Below are 24,008 nucleotides of genomic sequence, written 5' to 3'. Positions count from 1 at the left end.
GTATCGTCCTGGGGTGGCAGGGCTCTGTAGGCTCAAATGTTTTCCCAGGCTGATGGCTCAGGGTGCCTTGACCTCTGTTGCTGCTGATAGTCCAGCCTACGTGTATCACAGAGGATGAGTTCTGATGATAGTCGGCTCCAGCAGCATCCCTCTGCGATGCGCTGGTGGTCCCTTACCCTACCTAACTATGAATAGCTGATCTGTTGTGAAGATCGCACGGACTGTACTAGTGCCAATAGATCTAACGGAGTATAGCGACAAGTGATTCATTGGCTGTATGAAAGAACAGCCTCAGACAAATCTCCTGCATCGTATTCACATCACTGCCAGCTGACGAGGAAGCTGAAACAGCGCGGAAATTTGATCCACGGACCAAGCCAGCTGATGCCCAGCGTTTCCACAAAGAGGCAGAGACGCCTGGACTCGCGGTTTCAAGTGCAGCTGGGATTGTTATCCGATATGCCTGGAACTTCTGCTACATTGTAAGTAGCTTTACACCTTTGCGTGATACATTATATCCAACAGTACTTCCCTATATTATTCTCTTTTCGTTATTTCCAGAATCAACATCAGGACTAGTCACATTGCTGATTCTTTATTACAATGCATCAGTTCCATTCACACAGAGAACACCAATAGAACTTTTAATCTTGTGTTGCGCCGAATGTTTATATACCATATATGTTCTGTGGGTTTTTGTGTTAAACCATAACATTGGGGCAGCATATCAAGACCATATTATCCCTACAACTTATTTAATTGATTATTTGCGCATCCAATAATTCTACATATACATTTTTTTTCTCTGCAGTGTCGGCAGAAGAGAGGGATTGGGGAGGGGGGGGGGAAGAAAGGGGGACGAATAGCAGCCCCTATATAGAATATGGTGTAAATATATACTGTGCTACAATTCATGTATGCGTCGTGTAGAATAAGGTCTCCTAGGTAATGTGATTACCTCAGTACTAGACTATATCGCCTGTGTTTATAACAAAAAAAAAAGGAAGAAGAAGAACAGAGCATAGACACCCTAATCACTGTGTATCATACAAATGCTGCCACATCAGTCTCCAGATTAAGTCCTAGTGGTGCTAGAGTGTGTATGGAGTTGATCCAGAAGGACCCACGGCGGCACAATTTATTGAATCGGGCTCTGCCTCTTGAGTTCATATTGACTGACTACTTCTAGTCCCTTGATAGAAAAGCCATCAATTTTACATTCATGCAATTCCAAAAAGTGTTTTGGAACCCTGTGTGTCGCTAAACCCTTTTCTATATTTCTTCTGTGTTCAAGGAAGCAAGTATTTAGTGGTCTATTGGTTCTCCCCACAAATTGCTTTCTTCACGGACATTCCAATACATAAACAGTGTGTGCTGTTACAGTTAAAAGAATGTATTATTGTGTGTGTTTTACCTGTAACACATGACATGACACTGGAAGTATGAACTATGTCAAAGTGTTAAGAGGTGATGCATCTTGTCTTTGTGCATTTGAAACCGCCTTGGGATTTTTTTGTGAGTCAGTTGTCGGAATGTTCTCGCTTTCTGATTTTTTTTTTTTTTTTTTTAAACAGTGGGTGCTAAAATGTTTTCAATTTCGGTTCTTTCTAAAAATGACGTTTGGACAGTTGGGTAAAGTCTTCTCTAAAATAACATCATCCTTTAAAAGACCCCAATGTTTATTTAAAATGTTTCTAATGTGCCCCTCGCTCCACTATTGAATTGAGAGTTAAAAGAAGCTTCAAAATTATCCGATTCTGGTTTCTTTTCAATTATGGGTGTCAGGAGATCCTCCCTATTTAGACACAGTGCTCTATTGTAAGATTATTTTATTAGCAGCTAATCATAATTTTTATCCTGAAACCTGGCCTTTAGCTCTGTCTGTTTAACAAAGTCAGTCTCACAAGTATAATTCGGTTTTAGTCTCTGAAATTGACCAAATTGAATATTGTCTCAGTGTCACATTTCTCAGTGGCCACTCTTGGCATCAAGTAATCCATTGCAGTCCACACGATTTCTGAAATTAATCATTATTATTTGGCCATCCTCAGAGTGGGAGAGTTTTACATAAAAAAATTGTGTACAATTAGTGACATTCGTAAAGGATAATCTTTTGTCATTGTTATTTAATGATGCCAGAAATAGTTCTAGAGACTCCATGTCACCATCCCATACGATAACAATGTCGTCAATAAACCTACACCAAAGTATGATAATACGGAGGGACTCATTGTTATGCAGAATGTACGAGTCCTCCCAATAACCCATGAAGGGATTTGCGTATGCGGGGGGAAAGGTTGTGTCCAGCACTGTCATGCACAGCTGCAGGTAAAAATCTCTCAAACAGAAAATAGTTGTTGTTTAAGATACAATCTCTTTGTTTTACAGGTAAGAGGCCATATACATTCAGATGATACTCAGATGCTTCCATACCCAATGTGTGGTTGCTACAGGTATACAGGGCGTGTACGTCACATGTTGCCCATATGTATGTTGAATTCCATTCAATGTCTTGTGTTAACTGTAAAAGCTGATTCGTGTCTCTGAGGTAGGATCCGAGTTGACATACTATGGGCTGTAGAAAGTTGTTGATATGCTCTGAATTGTTACTGGAGACAGAACCAATCCCCGAAATAATTGGACGACCAGGTGGAAAATGTACCGATTTTTGTATCTTTGGTAAATGATATAATACCAGGATGACAAGGTGTGAACAGAAACTTTTATTCCTGTAGAGTAATGATCCATTCCCTTCTTGCCAGTTTCAGAATTATTCTGAGATCCTCTACAAATATAGTGGTGGGATCTTTCTTACATTTTCCTATAGATGCACCCTGTTTTGGATTACTAGGCCTCCACCGTTATCAGACTGTCAAAATACATTTTCATTATTGCCCATAACACTTTCAATGTTAATCTTGATACTGTAGATTCTCTTTTTGGCACATGGCCACAAAATCTTTACGGACGCTCTGGTTACAATTTTCAATGCACACCTCGAGTGAAGTGGATAGAATTTGAATTTATTTTTAAAACCACTATTCAAACACTGTTGGCTGCTGCATTCCCTCTCCAGTTCTACAAGCTGATCTAGAGTGTCAGGGATAGTATCTGCTGGACTATTTGGGGTGGTACTAAATGGGAAGGGAGTTGGTTTATCCATTGATGCAAAGAGTAGCCACTATGAGAAATAGATAGACAATATACCATTTGGCCAATTTCAGAGATTAAGAGCAAATTGTACAAGTGAGACAGACTTTGTTAAACAGGCAGAAGAGATGAAGGCCAGGTTTCAGGATAAAAATTACAATGAGCTGCTAATAACAGAAACTGGGTCTAAATAGGGAGAATATCTTGACCCTCAAAAATCGAAGAGACCAGAATCAGATATCTTTGAAGCCTCTGTTATCACTCAGTTCAATAAGGGAGCGAGCACATTAGAAACAATTTAAATAAACATTGGAGTCTTTTTTTTAAATGTTGTTATTTTACAGAAAGCTTTACCCAACCATCCAAGGATAATTTCTTAGAACGAAGCGAAATTGAAAGAACATTTTAAACACCCACTGTCTTAAAAAGATCAGAAAGCGATAACATTCCGATAAACTCGCTCACGAAATAACCCCAAGGCGATTTCAAATGCATCACCTGTTTACATTCTGACACAGTGCACTGTCATGTGTTACAGGTAAAACACGATAAAATAATTTATTAACTGTAACAGCACACACATTGTTTATGTACTAGAATGTCCGTGTAGACAGCAATATGTGGGGAGAACCAAAAGACCACTAAATACTTGCTTCCTTGAACACAGATGAAATCTAGAAAAGGGTTTAGAGACACAGAGGGTTTCAAAACACTTTTTGGATTTGCATGAATGTAAAACTGATGGCCTTTCGATCAAGGGACTAGAAGCAGTCAGTAAATCTGAATGCAAGAGGCAGAGACCGACTCAATAAATTGTGCCGCCGTGGGACCTTCTGGATCAACTCCCTACCCACTCTAGCACCACTAGGACTTAACCTGGAGACTGATGTGGCAGCATTTGTAGGATACACAGTGATTAGGGTGTCTATGCTCTGTTCTTTTTCGCCACACACACGGGCTATATATTCTAGTACTGAGGTAGTCACATAACCTAGGAGATCTTTTTCTACACTTCTCATACACAGTATATACTAGATCATTTTCTCTATAGGGGCTGCTATTCCCCCCCCCCCCCCCACTCTTCTGCAGACACTACAGAGATTAGATATATATATATATATATATATATATATATTCATTTACACACATATTTATATGTTCAGGACAATGTTCTTTTTCCATCAAGCATGTCCATTTAGAATTGTGTGCTGTGTTACATGCATATCAATACCTAGTATTCACTAGGTTTTATATCAATTGGTGATAAGCACTAGACTGTTCTGGGGCACTATCCAGTCACCAGGAGCCAACCATATTTCACTACATGTGATAATTGACCACTCAAATTGCATTATTTAAACCAACATGCAATGCCTCTAAAATAAATCAATCATTTACATGTACAGCCAGTCCTCGCTTCTCCGACGTAATGTGTCCCGCAAAATGCCCCCAGATAACCGACCGTTGGATTGCGGGTCTGTGTGAGTCAGCAGCAGTGACCGTCGGATAAGCGGGTCCGACATCAGAAAATGCGTCCAGTGGTCTGCATTACGTGGCATCGGCTAAGGCATTCGACAGAAAGCGGGTCGTCGGATACCGAGGACCACCTGTATTCCTTTATATTACATTTCTAGTACACTTTTCCTACACTCTATGTAAGAACATTTTTAGATTTATAGTGCAGGGTTACGGGGATATTTGATGTGTGTTGTGATTAATACATTTGAACCATTACACATTGTTGTACATAATTGATTTATTTTGATGTTTTAACTTGGCATTTTAAACAAGATCCTATATCTAGACATTTGGAATCTCACAGACTACGAGTCCATCTATTCCTTTCCACAGCAAGTGCTAGATATAGGATCTTTTCAGGTTCTAGTTGGAACCTACCTTGTAAAAATGATACACGCGGTGGGACACCAGCACCAGAGTGTGAGGGACCCCCAGCACATCACAGAGGGATGCTGCTGGATCTGCCGATCATCAGAAATAATCCTCTGGGATACACGCAGGCTGGACTATCAGCGGCAAAAGAGGTCAGGCAAACATCTGAGACTACAGAGCCCGTCCACACCAGGATGATACCTCCAGATAAGCATCTTTTACACACTCTGAGTGAAAGTTTTTCATCTCCATTGATATTTCTTATTTAACTGTGGCATTATTTTTATGGTGATAGATAATGATGAAAATTAAACTAAAACATACAGGACACCTACAAGCTCATATTGAACCCCCAAAATAACCACAACATATATATAAGCATATAAGTGTCACAGAGAAGTGCTGCAGAGCATGGCAATATATATTTAAAACCAGAGGCAGAACATGGAACACAGACAGTGCATATCCAGTGAAACTTATACACGGTACAGTGCCTAAATATATATGTATATATAGATATCTATTAAATAAAATGGTCTTTTAGTTTAACATTTTGGCCAAAGTGTTGTAAGCCCCTGAGCCACTACACGGCAGACCATTATTTAATAGATATCTATACATATATATTTAGGCACTTTACCGTGTATAAGTTTCACTGGATGTGCACTGAGCTCTGTCTGTGTTTCATGTTCTGTCTCTGGTTTGAAAATTAAACTAACACATATACTAAGCGCTCAACCTATTTACAAAACGGTGATTGAACTAAATAGTGCAATGATACAAAGGATTAATAACCACTATAGTGCAATAAACAAAATAAACAATATTGAACCCCCAAAAAACATGTGAATGAAGCAAGGGGGTGGCTGCCTAAGGACAAACAACAAGCCTATCCATATGGGCTAATGGGGAATAATGAAAAATTAGAGAACAGTCCTTGGCGCACTACCAGATCAATGAACCTGGATAAAGAGTCCAAAACCTCTGAATAACGTCCGTATGACACACTGATGTTAATCTTGGACTCTCTTGGAAGTGAATCAGTATCTGAAAACAAATAAGACAGGAAAAACTATTGCGCAGTATCCGTGGTTTTGGAGATCACACAAAAATAGAAGCTAACTACTTACATAAAAGCAGAAAGCATAAAAGAAGACAGGAGTGCAGAGGAAACAGAGACCCACTGCTGTCCAGTCCCATACACTGAAGCACAAGACAAAGATACCTTTCAAGGTCTATGCTTTCTGCTTTTATGTAAGTAGTTAGCTTCTATTTTTGTGTGATCTCCAAAACCAGGGATACTGCGCAATGGTTTTTCCTGTCTCATTTGTTTTCAGATACTGATTCACTTCCAAGAGAGTCCAAGATTAACATCAGTGTGACATACGGACGTTATTCAGAGGTTTTGGACTCTTTATCCAGGTTCATTGATCTGGTAGTGCGCCAAGGACTGTTCTCTTATTTTTATGGTGCTCTTTGTCCTATGTGCTTCTGTTTTACTATGCATGCATGGGTTCATGTTCCTTTACACAAATTATCGACTCACTAATTGTACTTGCTGTACTGTACACTTGACTTTGAATGTGTGTCACTCCTACTTTTATTTCTAAAACATTCTTGCATATGTGCAATACATTTCAAAATAAATGGCGAAACACACAGGAAAGCAAACTATTTCTAAAAAAATGTTTACATAACACTTATTGTGACGCTGTAAGGAGCACTTTATAATGTAATACTTGCAGAACTATGAAATTGCTCCCACATTCGTCTGTTAGTTATATATGAGCACCTAAATGCGCCGTATCAGAAGTGTATACAACCACACCTCCAAATGGTGTATAACCCTTTATTGTAAATGTATTTTTTCTCTATCAAGGGAATTTTTCATTTTCATTTTGTTACTCATATATATCATCTATCACCCTGTGTATCTAATATGGGGTGCTTCTACGTTCAGTCTTCTAGGCCAAACAGCTGATTTAATTGTTCGGGATGTATGTCTACGAGACCCTCTAATAAATTCCATTCGACAGTAACTGGGAAGAAATTTGATATAGATTATTTTATGAATTGCAACACAAAGTTTGTTTTATAGTTATTGCAATGTGATTGTGGATTGCAAATGTGTGGGGAAAACTATTAGAAGCTTGAAGATAAGAATATTTGAACATTTGAGAAATATAAACAAATATCAAGAAGAATTTTGTAGTGAAGGACAAACCAGACTCATTTCCTGGAGCATTTCTTGGGGGTCCAGAATTGTGAGGGCTTTGCACTTCATAGCCACACCCTGGCTGCTGACATATGCGGCTCCTAACGGCCCGCCTAACTTCCACGACCGCTGCCATGCCGCGCAGTTGTGATGGCGCCGCTGAAGGACGCCACATGCGCAGAAGTGGCTGGCAGCGGCGCCGCTCCTAATTGCCGTCACAGCACCCCAAACCCCCCCCCCCCCACACCCCCCACACCCCCGGCTGCTGACATATGCAGCGGCGATAGCCGCCGCCGCCGCTCCTAACGGCCCGCCTAACTTCCACGACCGCTGCCATGCCGCGCATGATGGCGGTGATGGCTCCGCTGAAGGACGCCACACATGCGCAGAAGCGGCTGGCAGCGGAGCCATTCAGCCCTCCAGTGACGCGGGCGTTTGCGGGCCCCCCAGGAAGCGGTGGCACACGGTGCAAACCCGGGCGCAACCCGCGCGGACCCCCCACACACTGACGGACCCCCCCACACACTGACTGACCCCCCCCCCCCGGACCCCCCCACACACTGACTGACCCCCCCCCGGACCACCCCACACACTGACTGACCCCCCCGGACTCCCCCACACACTGACTGACCACCCCAGACACCCACACACACTGACTGACCCCCCCAGACACCCACACACACTGACTGACCCCCCCAGACACCCACACACACTGACTGACCCCCCCAGACACCCACACACACTGACTGACCCCCCCAGACCCCCACACACACACTGACTGAACCCCCCAGAACCCCACACACACTGACTGACCCCCCCAGACCCCCACACACACTGACTGACCCGCCCAGACCCCCACACACTGACTGAACCTCCCAGACCCCCACACACACTGACTGACCCCCCCAGACCCCCACACACACTGACTGACCCCCCCAGACCCCCACACACACACTGACTGACCCGCCCAGACCCCCACACACACTGACTGACCCCCCCAGACCCCCACACACACTGACTGAACCCCCCAGACCCCCACACACACTGACTGACCCACCCAGACCTCCACACACACTGACTGACCCCCCCAGACCCCCACACACACTGACTGACCCCCTCAGACCCCCACACACACTGACTGACCCCCCCAGACCCCCACACACACTGACTGACCCCCCCAGACCCCCACACACACTGACTGACCCCCCCAGACCCCCACACACACTGACTGACCCCCCCAGACCCCCACACACACACTGACTGACCCCCCCAAACACTGACTGACCCCTCCCAGACCCCCACACACACTGACGGAACCCCCAGACCCCCACACACACTGACTGACCCCCCCATACCTCCACACACACTGACTGACCCCCCCCCCCAGACCCCCACACACACTGACTGACCACCCCCCAGACCCCCACACACACACTGACTGACCCCCCCCAGACCCCCACACACTGACTGACCCCCCCCTAGACCCCCACACACACTGACTGACCCCACCCCAGACCCCCACACACTGACTGACCCCACCCCAGACCCCCACACACACTGACTGACCCCCCCCACACACTGACTGACCCCCCCCCGGGCCCCCCCACACACTGACTGACCCCCCCCAGACCCCCACACACTGACTGACCCCCCCCTAGACCCCCACACACACTGACTGACCCCACCCCAGACCCCCACACACTGACTGACCCCCCCCACACACTGACTGACCCCGCCCCCGCGCCCCCCCACACACTGACTGACCCCCCCCGGGCCCCCCCCACACACTGACTGACCCCCCCCGGACCACCCCACACACTGACTGACCCCCCCCGGACCACCCCACACACTGACTGACCCCCCCCCGGACCACCCCACACACTGACTGACCCCCCCCCGGACCACCCCACACACTGACTGACCCCCCCCGGACTCCCCCACACACTGACTGACCCCCCAGACACCCACACACACTGACTGACCCCCCCAGACACCCACACACACTGACTGACCCCCCCCAGACCCCCACACACACTGACTGAACCCCCCAGACCCCGACACACACTGACTGACCCGCCCAGACCCCGACACACACTGACTGACCCGCCCAGACGCCCACACACACTGACTGACCCCCCCAGGCCCCCACACACACACTGACTGACCCGCCCAGACCCCCACACACACTGACTGACCCCCCCAGACCCCCACACACACTGACTGAACCCCCCAGACCCCCACACACACTGACTGACCCCCCAGACCCCCACACACACTGACTGACCCCCCCAGACCCCCACACACACTGACTGAACCCCCCAGACCCCCACACACACTGACTGACCCCCCCAGACCCCCACACACACTGACTGACCCCCACAGACCCCCACACACACACTGACTGACCCCCGCAGACACTGACTGACCCCTCCCAGACCCCCACACACACTGACGGACCCCCCCCAGACCCCCACACACACTGACTGACCCCCCCAGACCTCCACACACACTGACTGACCCCCCCCAGACACACTGACTGACCCCCCCCAGACCCCCACACACACTGACTGACTGACACCACCCCAGACCCCCACACACTGACTGACCCCACCCCAGACCCCCACACACACTGACTGACCCCAGACCCCCCCACACACACACACCACCACACACACACTGACTGACCCCAGACCCCCCACACACACACCACCACACACACACACACACACACACCACACACACACCCCCCACACCACCCCCACACACACACCACCCCCACACACACACACACACACACACACACACACACACACACCACCCGCCCCCCACACACACACCCCCCACCACATACACACCCCCCCCACACACACCACCCCACACACACACCACCCCCCCCACACACACCACCCCCCCCCCCCACACACACCACCCCCCCCCCCACACACACACCACCCCCCCCACACACACACCACCCCCCCCCCCACACACACACACACCACCCCCCCCACTAGCACCCCCCTCCCCCCCACACCCCACCCACACACACCACCCCCCCACACACACACACCACCCCCCCCCCCACACACACACCACCCACCCCCACCCCCACACACACACACACACCACCCCCCTCCCCACACACACACACCACCCCCCCCCACACACACACACACACCACCACCCACACACACACACCACCACCCCCACACACACACCACCCCCCTCCCACACACACCACACCCCCCAGACACACACCCCCACCCCCCCCCCACACACACACACTGACATACATACACACACTGACTGACTGACTGACTGACATACATACATACATACATACATACATACATACACACACACACACTGACTGATACACATACACACACTGACTGATACACATACACACACTGGCTGACACACATACACACAAGGAATTCACACTTAGTGCAAATAGCTAATACAGGGGATGTGTGCCGAGCACGCGCATTATAAGTCAAATTTATTTGCGTTTTGTCAATGAAATTGTATTTTGATTTTTAATTAAAACATCACCAACACAAATACAATTTCTGTGACAAAAGTCAAAGAAGTTTCACTTACTATGCGCGTGCACAGCACACACACAGCTTTTTTTTCATATATGTACACTTAATCATATACAGTAAATAGTACTTGACGATTTAAGAGCATTCAATAATTTTTGATCATTGCATGCTTGTATTTACATAAAATGTATACATTTATTTTAATCCTCATTTCGAGAGGATAATAACTATTCCCTTAATTTTTCAGCAGTTAAATTAAATTAGGATAGCTATACATCGCTATTTATGTTTCCATTTTTATTTTTAAATTCATATTGGGAATTAATGGTAATCAAAATATGTGATTTTAACCCCTTTAAATCTATTATTGGATTGTATATACGAATATGTATTGTAGACCATAGTTCATCTTGGTCCAATTAGTTAACGACCCAGTATGGGTATATAAGGGAGCGACTACCATAGTGACGTAAGACCCTGATTAAGCACGTTTACATGTGAAACACAGAGGTTCTGTCAGTGCTTGTCACCACGTTGTTGCGCTTAGACGCTCCTGGAAGTTCTGGGTCTCGATCATTGGTCTGAGGACCTGGTGCACGCGGTCTCTGCTGCCTTCCATCAACGGACCACAGGACTCGTACTCCATGGACCACCATTTTATGAATTGAACGTTTCGGAAGCTACTTTTGATATTTGAATATATATATATATAAGGAACCATGTTAAAAATGGTTTTTGAAGCAAAAAGTGGCACTGTGTGCTCATTTGCATGTCATTTCCCAGAATCCCTTGCTGCAGTGGAAGTGCTGTGTGCTGGGTGATAATGGGGAAAGGCGGGGTTGCAGACCTGCCTAAGACATGCAGATGAGCATACAGTTGTATTTACATTTGTATATATATATATATATATATATATATATATATATATATATATATATATATATATAAATAAATGTAAATACAACTGTATGCTCATCTGCATGTCTTAGGCAGGTCTGCAACCCCGCCTTTCCCCATTATCACCCAGCACACAGGACTTCCACTGCAGCAAGGGATTCTGGGAAATGACATACAAATGAGCACACAGTGCCACTTTTTCCTTCGAAAACCATTTTTAACATGGTTCCCTATAGGCTTAAGCTTGCTGCATGGTCACAGCTTTGAGCACAGCCAGGGTTAAGGTGCATACCCAGAAAACCACCCACAGACAGCTGTTTCGACCTTAATGGGTCTCATCAGTGTGGGGTTGATTAACTGGGTATGCAAAGAAGCTAAAGGATGGGCCAACCATAATACTGAGTTAACATATATATATATATATATATATATATATATATATATATATATATATATATATATATATATATATATATCTTACCCCAAGTGTGCTTCGTCTCTGTTCTTCCCTTTTTTTACCGTTCAAGCTGGATTTCATTGCTAACGAACGGAGTACCCATTCAAGATTAAAGCTGCAAGTGGGTATTTGCTGACACTTTTGAGCATCTAAAAAGATGCCATTTGAAGAGACTGCACACTTGGAACCACTTGTTTGATAGATGTAATAGTATTATATAGATATTGATATCCAGGTACGGCTGTGGCAAGCCTCTTCTCCATATTGCTCCAACAAATTTTCTGATTATATCCTCCCATCTTACTTTTGGTCGTCGCCTTGGTCTTTTAAGCGTTTAGAATCCAGTGGAGTACAAGTTTTGTCCAACGATAGTCAATTCTTCTTGCGTTACGTCCAGCCCACTGCCATTTTATATTTCTTCACCCGCGTGATGTCACACACTTGTTTGTTTCCAACCCATTCATTCTTTTTCCTGTCTTTTTGGGTAACAACCAGGATACATATCCATACTTCTTTGCGTTATCTGAAGCCTCAGAATTATCCTTGCACTTAGGATTCAAGTTTTACATTCATACATGAGCACCGGCAGAATATACTGGTCAAAAAGTTTCTTCTTGAGGCACAGTGGAAGGTTTCCTTGAAATATGATCTTGTTTCTTCCAAATGTGCTCCATCCCATCTTCATTCTCCTATTGATTTCATTTAAAAAGGTTACCATCCATTGCCATTTGCCGGCCAAGGTAGACAATCTTTGACTTCTATTTGACTTTGCATTTATTTGAATCTTTGCAGACTTTACACATTTGTTGAACATCCCTGTTAGTGACAGTAGAAAAGGCCAGAAGCTGCATTTGTGTTAAACCATCCATTTTGTCTGCACTGGCTAGCTAAAATCATGTAGTCAGCTTTTTGCTGAAATATATTTTCTCATGTGAGAGCTTTTTGCTGATACATTTTCTTCTGTGGTCAGCTTTTTACTGTTTTAATCAGTAGTATGAGACTAATACTTTGGGAGGCAGAATCCCCCCACATAGCTGCCATGGAAACCAAGGTTGTATATAACGTAGGAACTGGGAGATTTACGCCCCAAAGATCACCCCACTAACTTGTCTTGGCCCTAAATCACGCCTCTAACCCAAGTTACGCCTCTAACCAATGTTTTCTTTGTATGTATATATATGCCTTATACTAAATAAACTGAGACAAAGGATTTGAAACATTGCGTGCGTGCCGTTTCATTTCTTTCGTTTCCCGGGCCTGTACGTTTTAACGCTAGCAGTGCCAGGGCGTGGTTCCAAAGCTTCCCGGGAAGTCAGCAGTGTGGTGCTGTGTGTGTATCCAGTCACAAGGCCTCTAGCCCTTTTTCCAATTGGCAGGGCAAGTTCTTTCAATTACTTTGGTCTTGCTGAGATTCATATGGAGGCGACATTATTACTTGCTTTGGCGAGTTCTGAAATGTGATATTCACCTTTGAATTTGATTCAGTTTTCTTCCCAAACTTAAACAACTCCAGTATTGCAGTGAAAATAGTGTATCCCTGCCTGGCTCCCTGGCTGATCCTGATCTTGCTTGTATTTTCATGTAATCTAATGGTTGCAGTGGCATTCCCGTAAATGTTCTTTATAATATCCATGTACGCTTCTGCAACATTGTCTTCTTAATGCATCTATGACCGCCGAGGTGTAAACAGATCCAAATGCTTTTTCGTAATATACAAACACTAAAGATGAGTGGTAGATTGTATTCATTACGTTGGGAAATAATTTCTTGTACAAATTGGATGTGGTCCACTGCATTGGATCCACTGTGAAATCCAGCTTGTTCTCTAGGCTGGGTGTAGTCCAACGTCTGTTATACTCAGTGGCGGATTTCCAATTAGGCCCGGGCCTAGGACAGCAACATTTTGAGGTGTCAAAAATGTCCACCCCCATAGACGTTTGCCGCACTCTCGGGCCTATAGGGCCAGATGGAAAGGCACTTAGCAAGGAGGTGGGTGCCACAGCTGCCGCCCTCCTCCTTCTGAACCGCAGCATCAAATGACGCCACAAACGTTAACACGGCATCTCATTGCCATGGCAACGAGATGGCGCAGCGTCAAATGTTGTTGCGTCACTATGGCAACGCGATGCCATGCGACATAATGTTGGTGACGGCGGTTCAGAAGGAGAAAGAGGGTGGCAGCAAGAAGGCAGTCGCCACAGCTAAGTGCTTAGGAGTGGTGGATTTTAAAATCCGCTGCAGGTTGTAGTCGATTAGGGAGTATTTTTGTAAAAATCTTGCAAGTAATGGGAAGTAGACTGCTTGGTGTGTAGTTCTTGAGGTCTTCCTCGTCTCCCTTCTTTTGGACAAGAATCACTATGGCATTACTCCGGAATTTCCCCGTTCAAACAGCATATAAAAAGAGTTTTGTAAGGATCTGTTTTTCTATTTCTTCCCCAGCTTCTTTCAAGCTTTCAGTTGTAATTCCATTTTCCCTGGGAGCCTTCCCATTCTTCATGGATTTTATGGCTTTTCTCTCTTCTTCTGGAAGGACACATGGTACATCATTGGTGGTTTCTTCTCGCTTGTCCTCTGCTGGATAATGCTGTTTTATCTGTGTTCAGATACAAATTTCATGTAGGAGTACTCAACTCTCTTTATAAGTACACAGCCTTTTATTGTTAATCGATAGTCTTGTTTGAGTGCAATAATTTGCTTCTTTCCAACCATAAATCACTGCTTTGTCTTCAAGATTTTAATCTCAAAAGTCTTCACCATGTCCCAGTTCAATTTCCTTACATCTTCAGTTATTCATTTACGTATTGTCTTCTACAGCTCTGCATATTCAGTTCTTATTCTTAAATCTTGGGATTGCTTCATTTCTTGCGGCAAGGAAATATATTTTATGTCACCTCCCAATTGTTTTATTATTTTCATTTTGAAGATATCATTACTTAAATCAGGAAGGCATACACCATAAACATATAAATAAAAACATTTGCAAAAAAGATTTCATGTAGATCCAAGTTTTCCTGGATATTCATGAGGATCAAATGCATTTAGCATTCAGTACTCTGTAAGCCAATAAATAAATCTAGCACAGCCAAGTTATGAATAATAGAGATGAACCATGGCTGGTTGTTTAGCAGGCTGTGGGAACAGAGCTGGGACGGTGTGCATGAGTAAGGATAGCCTGTGGAGCTGAGACCATCCCCCCTGCTCCATCACTCACAAAGGACGATTAGGTCGCTGTGACATCAGGATGCTATGACGCGGACGCACTATGTGTGCACACGAGGTGCGGAAGCACCAGAGAAGTGTCTCCAGAGAGTCCATACTGGCGGACGAGCTTAGGAGAGTGACGGAGGATCCCTGCATGCAGTACCAATGCTACAAAGATCCCACCAGCTGCACTGTGTCTGCCTGGTATGCACGGACGTTTGTAAGTGCAATTTTATTCTTTGTGCCAAGTAAAAGCAAAATTTACTATACTAAGAGGTGTGAACTGCACTCTTTTTTTGTCTCTATATTCATCCATGTAAGTACATTCTCCATGGGTTCTGCAGATTCCCTGGCTGCTACTTTAAGGCAGCCCTCGCAGAGCTTCTTGCCTCCCAGCGCTAGCTTGTTGCATGCAGCTCAGTATTTAGTCTTTTTACCCATTTTTCCCCTAACTGTGGGTTTAACCGGTCTAACAACCGCTTCCTCTGATTGGATGTCTGGGGTACTGAATACAAGATTCATGTGTACTGGTCTCTCTTTTGTACAGAAAACAAAAATGGAAAAATGTTGACTACTTAACCCCCTTGGAATAGTAATCCTAGAGACAGAGTCTATTATAGCATTAAAATCCAGTTGGAGATTAATTCAAGCTTCAGTTTCTCCTGTGAGTTTTCCTGCAACGTGTTCAGTTCAGGGCAGCACTAAACGCTCTGTGCTGCCTGCCTCTTGCACTTCCTGGTTTGGTCCAGTAGTTGCGCAACGTCACGACTGACTGTGACTGGGGCCTCCAAGCACGCGTTTCAGAAGCTTAGGCAAATGCTGCCTGTGCAGGTGGCAAGCTGCGCATCAATTCTCCGGTCATGTCGTGTTCCCTATGTGGCAGCATTTTCCTCTGCTGCGCTCGCTGCTGACTGTGCGGCCTTTCCAGCATAGCCTGTTCCATGCTTCCCCCGTCAGGCAAGAACCCGCAGGTGTTAGAGTATCAGGTCCTCAGCGGGAGAGAGACTGAGAACTCCTGTGGTAAGGACTGAAAAAGGCAGTCAGGTCAGCCCCAAAGTTTGTAGGAAAAATAAATAAACAAACTCTAGCTCAGCTAGTAGGACAGAAGAAAAAAAACAAAAAAATAACACTGCCTGGAAAGGAGAGGTGTGGCTAATTATACGATCTCCTACAGGTCGTTTGTTCTGTCTTATCTCAGCTAGAGGGTGGGACTTAACCCATTGGTGACCGCTGCCATGGGACGAACATGAAATGTATGTAGGTATGGTTAGAGTACAAAAGCAGATCCAATGATCCAATCAATACCCGACTTTCATAATTTATAATGATTTTCAACTAATTTTGTAGATCTCGTTAAACTTACCTGTCCCAGTTTGCCTTTGTACAATCTGCCATTACATACACCATTTTGATATTGCCCTATACTAACTTTCTATTTCCCCTAATTGAAACTACGATAGAAAATGCCAACATGTTTTGTAAGCGGTGGATCGCTTTTGATCTCTCATGCTGTTAACACACTGATACTGGAAGCAGCAGTGCAGCAACACAAAACAGTTCATGCCCTAACAAGCTAAACATTGTGACTGAAGCTTCAATCTCTAATTTTAATGAATCCACTACTACACAAGTGTGGTGAGCTCAAATGGTATTTTATTCATTTGTATCTCCTTTTTAAAATCTATTAAATATGCAATGGCTATTTGCAATAAAACTAAGGCATCTTAAATCATTCAAAGTATGGTCTATAAATGCCTAATAAATATTTTTGCTAACCAATTATTCATCAAAATTGCAATTGTTTCCTTGTACACATGCTCTCTTCTTATAACGCTTTACATTATTTGTGTTAGAACATAAAAGGTACATACCATTGTAGCCTTCTAGCACAGAATCTATGATGGGTCTGGCTGTTAAGTTGTAAACATCCAGCTGTTTACTATCTTGTCCAAAAACGGTGTCAAATGTGAAAGTCTTAGCAGGCTCATTCATAGAATCTACTTTATGAACAGCAATTGTTCCTCTCATTTCATCCACATTTACTGCCATCTTGCTGTTCATGGCTTTCTCCCGCTCGTTCAAAGGACGACATCGCACCACGACCTTCACATTATCACACGACTCCGGCTTTTCACCTTTGTTGATCTGTGGAACCCAATTCATGCTTATTATAAAATAAATAAAAAACATTGCTACAATATAATTAAGCATTGGTAACATCATTATCGTTGAAGATGTTAACTCGGTCCGAAGAACAAGTATCAGGTTCTTTTCAGCTTGGGCGAATCCCTTTATATCTCCCTGTGCATCAGGTACCAAATATTAGATTCTAGGTTCTACTAGTCAGAAAAATGTACCTACAGCATTCTGTACACTCCATGTGTACAGTGTGGTGCTATATAAAAACAATATTCTTACTGACACCCTATTCTATCATTATTTTTGCAAGAGATAGCGACAGAAGCACGTATATAGACTAGTTCCAAGAATCAGTTCATTACAAATACTCTCAAACATGAAACAAGCTACAGTACATTGTTTTATCAAGTGAATTACACTTCTAGGGGCCTATGCAGAGAGCAGCGCTATTTCAAAACTCGCCATTTTTTGGCGAAAGTCGCGCAGAAAAATGCCGAAAATGGCGAGTAACGGAAAACGCGCCATTTTTTTTTTCGTTTTAAAAATCTCGCCGCGCGGCTGGTGAGAAACTACATCTCGCCAGTCTGAAAAATATCCAAATTCAGAAAGGCGCGCTCGCCATCTAGCGGCTGTTTTTGGCGCGATTTTCGTCAATTTTCTCCGCCAACTAAAGTTGGCAAGAAGCCGGCTATAGGGAGAAAAAAAAAATGCGCGATTTTTTTTTCTCTCCCTTTCAGCTGCGCGAATCTCCTCCTTTACAATTCTCCACATGCAGTAATGCTAAAAATAGCGGATTTCGCCCATTTCTGCATATGGAGAATAAAACTCTCCATTAAAGCTACTTTTTCTGAAACTCTCCAATTTTTTAATTCGCTGCTCTCTGCATAGGCCCCCTAGCTCTTTAAAGGTCTGGCCGATAGAATAGCAACCAACATGCTTCTTATTGTATATAAAAAAAGGCTATTGATGGGTATTCCGTATGAACAGAAAAGGACAAGATCTGTTTTGCATGAATACATTATACCAGGGGCGCGCAAACTTTCTGTGCTGCAACTCCCCTGCCTGCCAGCACCTACTGTATGCTCGCGCCCCCACCTCCCCTTTACCCAATATCCAGCGTCAAATGACGCACGGGGTCACGCCGCGTTGGCACGGCGCCGCCGAGGAAAGATACGTGAAGTCCGCACCCCCTAAAATAATCTTGCGCCCCCCTGCATTATATTGTACTATTATTTTTTTTTGGGGGGGGGGGCTGTTTTCTGATGAAAAGTAGCTTGAGATTAGAAACAAACTTTGTATTGAGCTATATTGCTGCATGTACATTTTCTGAGGATGTTAATTCCCAATAATAAAGATGTCATTTAATCTACCATAAGCACAAACTACACTTGGTCACTTATTACAAATACAAGCCTCCAATGGCTGAGTCACCTATTATAGCTATGATGAACATACACCAAATTATCCAATGTAAATTTATACTGCATCTATGAAGGATTCAAACAGAATAAGTTAGCAGTAACAGGGTAAACACATTCAGCAACAAATGTCCACAACATGAATCTTGTTTCTTAAAGAAGAATTCTGCAGTGATTATTTGTATTGAAATTTTTATTTATTTTCCTTTTTAAATATTTTACACAGGGGGTCATAATATCGCTGCCAGGGTAAGCATTGCTTCAGTGGCCAATAGAGCCACAATGCTGTAAAGAGTTTAAATAAAAACCTGTATTAACACACACATTCCCAGCAAACACACACACACACTAAAAGGATCACTTGTGAGCGCATTCACATGTCTTAGGCTGCACTTATAGTGCCGGCGACAGCGACGCCGTGTCAAAACAAATGCATTGCCGCCGTTGGGTGCACTTATAGTAAGCGCGATGCGACGGCTTAGTCGCAATCGCTGGAAGTCATCTCAATTTGATTTTTCCAGCGACCGCAGCCTGATATAACCGTCACTATAAGCGTAGCCTTAGACAGGTCTGCAATCCTGACTTGCGCCATTATCACCAAGCATACAGTGCTTCCACTGCAGCAAGGGATTCTGGGAAATGACATGCCAATGAGTACACACTGCCACCTTTTGCATCAAAACCATTAACATGGTTCCCTATAGGCTTATTAAGCTTGCTGCATGGTCACAGCTTTGAGCACAGCCAGGGTTAAGATAGATGGTTTTTGTCACTGTTCTTACCCACCATAACTTAACTAAGTATGGTAAAACCCATCCTCATTGCTTCATTTTTGCATAGCCAGTATAACCAACTCCACAGTGATGAGACCCATTAAGGTTGAAACGACTGTCTGTGGGTGGGTTTGATGGCTATGCATCTTAACCCTGGCTGTGCTCAAAGCTGCGACCATGCAGCAAGCTTAAGCCTATAGGGAACCATGTTAAAAATTGTTTTGAAGCAAAAAGTGGCAGTGTGCTTATTTGCATGTCATTTCCCAGAATCCCTTGCTGCAGTGGAAGTGCTGTGTGCTGGGTGATAATGGTGAAAGGCGGGGTTGCAGACCTGTCTAAGACATGCAAATGAGCATACAGTAATATTTCCATTTGCTATATGCTCTGCTGTGGAGGGTTTTTGTCACTTTTTTTACCCACCCTAACTTAAGTAAGTACGCACGCACGTACGTAGCGGGGTACCCCCTAGCTACTATTCTGCGCAATGGGCTGGCAGTAAACCTTAATACTATCAGGTTGCCAGTAGTTGGTATGGGGTTTTCCCCTTCACCTTTGGTACTGCACTTGATTGACAGCAGGGAGTGGTACATCCTGTTGTAGCTGGGACAACAGTGTGCCCGCATCCTGGCTGTACTTAAGGGCAGAACCGCCCTAAATTTGGAGGTTGTTTCTTCCAGCTGAGGATGGCAGGTCACACGTCTGGGAGCATGAGATTGGGGCCTACCCATGTGCTATTCCCTGTGGAGGAGGGTGAACCTATACCTATGCCTCTGCTAGGGAGGTGGGGAAGAGCTCGGATGGCTGCGGGTGCCCATGGCCTGTAATGTCGGTCCAGGGATCATCTCCAGTGAGAGCTGATCTAAAGAGACTGTATCCGGCAGAAGACTGCAGAGTAGCTGTTGTGTTATTGCAAAGTGTGTAGTAATAAACCGTTCCTGTTTGCAATATACCTCCTGCCTGGTGTGTGATCTAACTTGGGGGAGAGGTACCATTCTACTGTGGGAGATCATCTCCATATCCCTGGAGTCTACGGCAGATGGAGGCGCTGCAATGCTAAGTATTATGTGGGGTATGGACCCCAGAAGCCTGTTCCTGTGTCCCAAAGTCATCCAGACGACTCAGTCCTCTTGTTACCAACATGTATGCACCCTGTAATGGCCCCTATCTGCGATGATAGACACACTGTTACACATACATACACATACATATACACACTCAAACATGTTACATACACTATTTTCCCTGTTAATGTATACCCTGAACCATGAGCATGTCATGTCACCTTCCACTGTAAGCTGCCTGTATCCGCTTATCCGACATGCTGGGTGATATTGTTGCACATCCCCAACCCTGGGAAATTAAATCAGACATCTCTGCAGAAGGACATATGAATGAAAACCCAGCCTGAGAAACAAGCTCTTGTCAGGCTCTGAGGATGGAGGCCGCTCGGATAAATGGATGGGCTGTCACTGTATAAACCACACAGACTCCCCCATCCCCGCCCCTAGCAACAAGGCAAGGCGAAGCTCCCCATCCCCAGCACACGGGACCCTCCTTACCGGCATCTTCACAGCTTTATTAGGATCGATCCCGGTGATACCCCGTGTACCCTGAGGCTGCCGGTAGCGCCGGGGGCGGAAACACCGCACGGAGCCGCCGGTGAAATGGTCCACCGACTCCAACACAACTGCGCATGTGCAGAACTGATCACTGATAGAGATACCGTGAGTGACAGCGGACAAGACCAATGACTGGAATTACTGTGCAGCTTAGCTGCGGCTTCAAACAGCCAATCACAGCACAGTCCCTGACTGTTGCGGACAAGTGTAGTCTGTAGCGGTGATTGATAGGTGCGTTAGCCAATGAGAGAGGAGAAGTAGATGGACTAGCCCCGACCCGTCTAGGCTGGTCAGGTTGTGTCTGCGGGGAGTGTCGCTGTTTGTTGCCATGGCAACGGTTGTAAAGGACTGGGCCTGTGTAGCGCGAAATAAAAGCCATTTGCAGGACTGTGCAAGCTCGGGCAGTACATGTCCAACCCCCACAGATAGTGACATCAGGGCTACTCCATAAAAGGGACACCTACTTGCACTGGTTACTAAATATCTCACTAATGAATCTGCTGCAAGGCGTCATCCAGGCCGAAAATATCATGGAGTTTAGTATAAAACAGCCTGCAAGGTGTCCTATAGAGTACTTCTTCTTCGTAAATATGGCCATGCAAATTTGTCATCTAAAATTGAATGTATATTTTCATTACATTTTGGGATCTTCCTACTAGGGGATTACTAGCACCTCTTTACTGGTTGCTAGGATTACCGAATGCATGCCCTCCAACTGTACCTATTATTTTATATATCCTGTACATATTGCATCCATTTCTACCAGCTGGGAGATTGATTACGTATCTGCTAATAATCAGCTGGTTAGTGGGGATTTATTACAAGTTCTATGTGTGTGTATATACTAATAAATCCATCAACACATTCGATTAGTAATATGATCCTTGCATATAGTCAATTGTATATGCCTCCTTCACTTGCCTGGAAGCCCCTTTATCTCACATTGACGTATTGTAGCACAGGGGTGCACAAACTGGGGGGACGCAAGATTTTTCATGGGGGGGTGCAGCAGTTGCAGAGGCCCCGCACGCTTCACCAAGGCATTTAAATGAAATTCTGGCGGATCGTGTGGGGCCTCTGCAACTATACTTGCGTTCTGCAATGCGGTGTCAAATGACCCCGTGTTGCCATGGTAACGTAACATCGCGTGACCCCCGCCGCGTCATTTGACGCCGGAGACAAGGGCAGGCAGGGGGCGCAGCGGGGAAAGATTGCACACCCCTGCTGTAGCATATTAAGTGTACATATTGATATTGTTATGTTTGTTACAGGTTACGGGGTGCAAATGTTGGTCAGTGGAGCAGGCGCAGGACAACAACGACCTGCAGGATCCCCACCGGATTCCTCTGTTTGCCGGTGACAGGGACGCTTCCGGAAGTGACATCATTCCCATGGATCGGAGAGAGGCTGGTGTGCGCCGTCTGTGTTGGTTCCTGGACCCTGGGTGGTGTTAATGCTTAAGACAGAGCGCCTTTTGTGAGTGCATTGTCTTTTTCTTTTTTGTTTGTTTCAGTAAATTGCATATCTGTTCTATGGTCTGTTTTTCTCTTATTTCTATTTAGCGTAGGATCTCAGGTCTGATATTACACTGGATCTCTGACCCCCATCCCATACCTGCAATACTGAGGTTCCAGTCACCACCTTAAGAGGTTTAACCTCTTCACCGCCTTATTCTAATGCATAGCATGTTTGATGATCTTGGCTTTTTCTACTTCTATATTTTGCGGTTTGCTGTGTTGCACTGTTTTCCCCCCTTTTTTTATTCTTGCATATACATGGGAGTATTTGCGCTCCATATCCTGTACCAAACAATTCTAAATACGATTGGAAAAAGTATTTCTTCATTGGAGTTGCACTACCCCCCCTATGGTTTTGTATGGGGACGTATATTATTCTTATTACATTCATTTTTCACATCACAGGGTTGGTTGAACAGTACCTTACTTTACCAGTGAAATGTGTGCTTTAACCTCTTCACTTCTGTTCACATATTGTTATGTGCCAATGTTGGAGGGTCTGTGATTGGAGCTGTGGCCAATGTCAGTTTTTTTTATCCAGATGGGAATACTGACCAAACCCAACAAACCTGGACTGACCATACATTGCTAAGCTAAACATAAACAAAACCTGTTCTAGGAGGTTGACCAGTGTCAGGCCTAATCAGAATTTAGAACCTCTGCATTCAAAGCAGCAGCTCTGACAATGAGCTGGATCAGCTGCTGGATAGCTCCACTGCCTCAGTGTAGCTTTGAGCACTGCTACCAACTGCTCCATGCACCTCTTGCGGATCAGCCTCATGGACATAGCCCCTGGCTTCCTATATAAACTGACCACTTCCTGGTTGCTAGATCAATGTGCTTCTGACGTATCCAGCTTGGCGTCTGAATATACCTTATTCGTCTGACCTGCTTCCTGCCGAACTATGCTCGTGAACTGTGTCTGCCTGACTAGTTTCCTGCGTGCCGCCTACCATGATCTCAACAACCTTGTCCATTGTACCGTGTTTGGCGATTCTGCCGCTTAGGCTGTCTTTACAGCCATGCTCTGGGCTCAGTCGTACCGCCTGCTCCAGCCATCGGATTGACTGTCATCGGTGCCTAACAACCAGCTACCCATGTATTGCAACAGAACTTAAATCTAATTAACAACTATTTGGTATGTTTCTGTGAGTTGATTAGGCAAACCCTTCCCTTAATTATTAGTC

At 44.9% G+C, this 24,008-nt stretch overlaps 1 protein-coding gene and 1 long non-coding RNA gene across 3 annotated transcripts in view; one reads left to right on the top strand and one right to left on the bottom strand.

The window, feature by feature from the left end:
* Positions 1–21,404, bottom strand: part of KIF3A (kinesin family member 3A) — a 45,559-nt gene extending 24,155 nt beyond the window's left edge. For both annotated transcript variants that reach the window (XM_075601108.1, XM_075601110.1), the window contains exons 1-2: positions 21,245–21,404; positions 17,227–17,500 (exon numbers count right to left, since the gene is read on the bottom strand). In XM_075601108.1, the coding sequence (XP_075457223.1) occupies positions 17,227–17,500; positions 21,245–21,250 (280 nt within the window). In that variant the 5' untranslated portion in view covers positions 21,251–21,404. The remainder of the gene's footprint in view (positions 1–17,226; positions 17,501–21,244) is intronic.
* Positions 21,405–21,621: 217 nt separating this feature from the next.
* On the top strand, positions 21,622–22,835 carry LOC142494482 (uncharacterized). The gene is made up of 2 exons (XR_012801473.1): positions 21,622–22,107; positions 22,576–22,835. It is a non-coding gene; the product is annotated as an uncharacterized LOC142494482 (long non-coding RNA).
* Positions 22,836–24,008: the final 1,173 nt, after the last annotated feature.

The sequence above is a fragment of the Ascaphus truei genome, chromosome 5 (assembly GCF_040206685.1).
Source record: "Ascaphus truei isolate aAscTru1 chromosome 5, aAscTru1.hap1, whole genome shotgun sequence".
Lineage (NCBI taxonomy): Eukaryota > Metazoa > Chordata > Amphibia > Anura > Ascaphidae > Ascaphus > Ascaphus truei.
The sequence above is the reverse complement of the archived record's forward strand: the minus strand, read 5'-3'. Positions and strand labels throughout refer to the sequence as shown.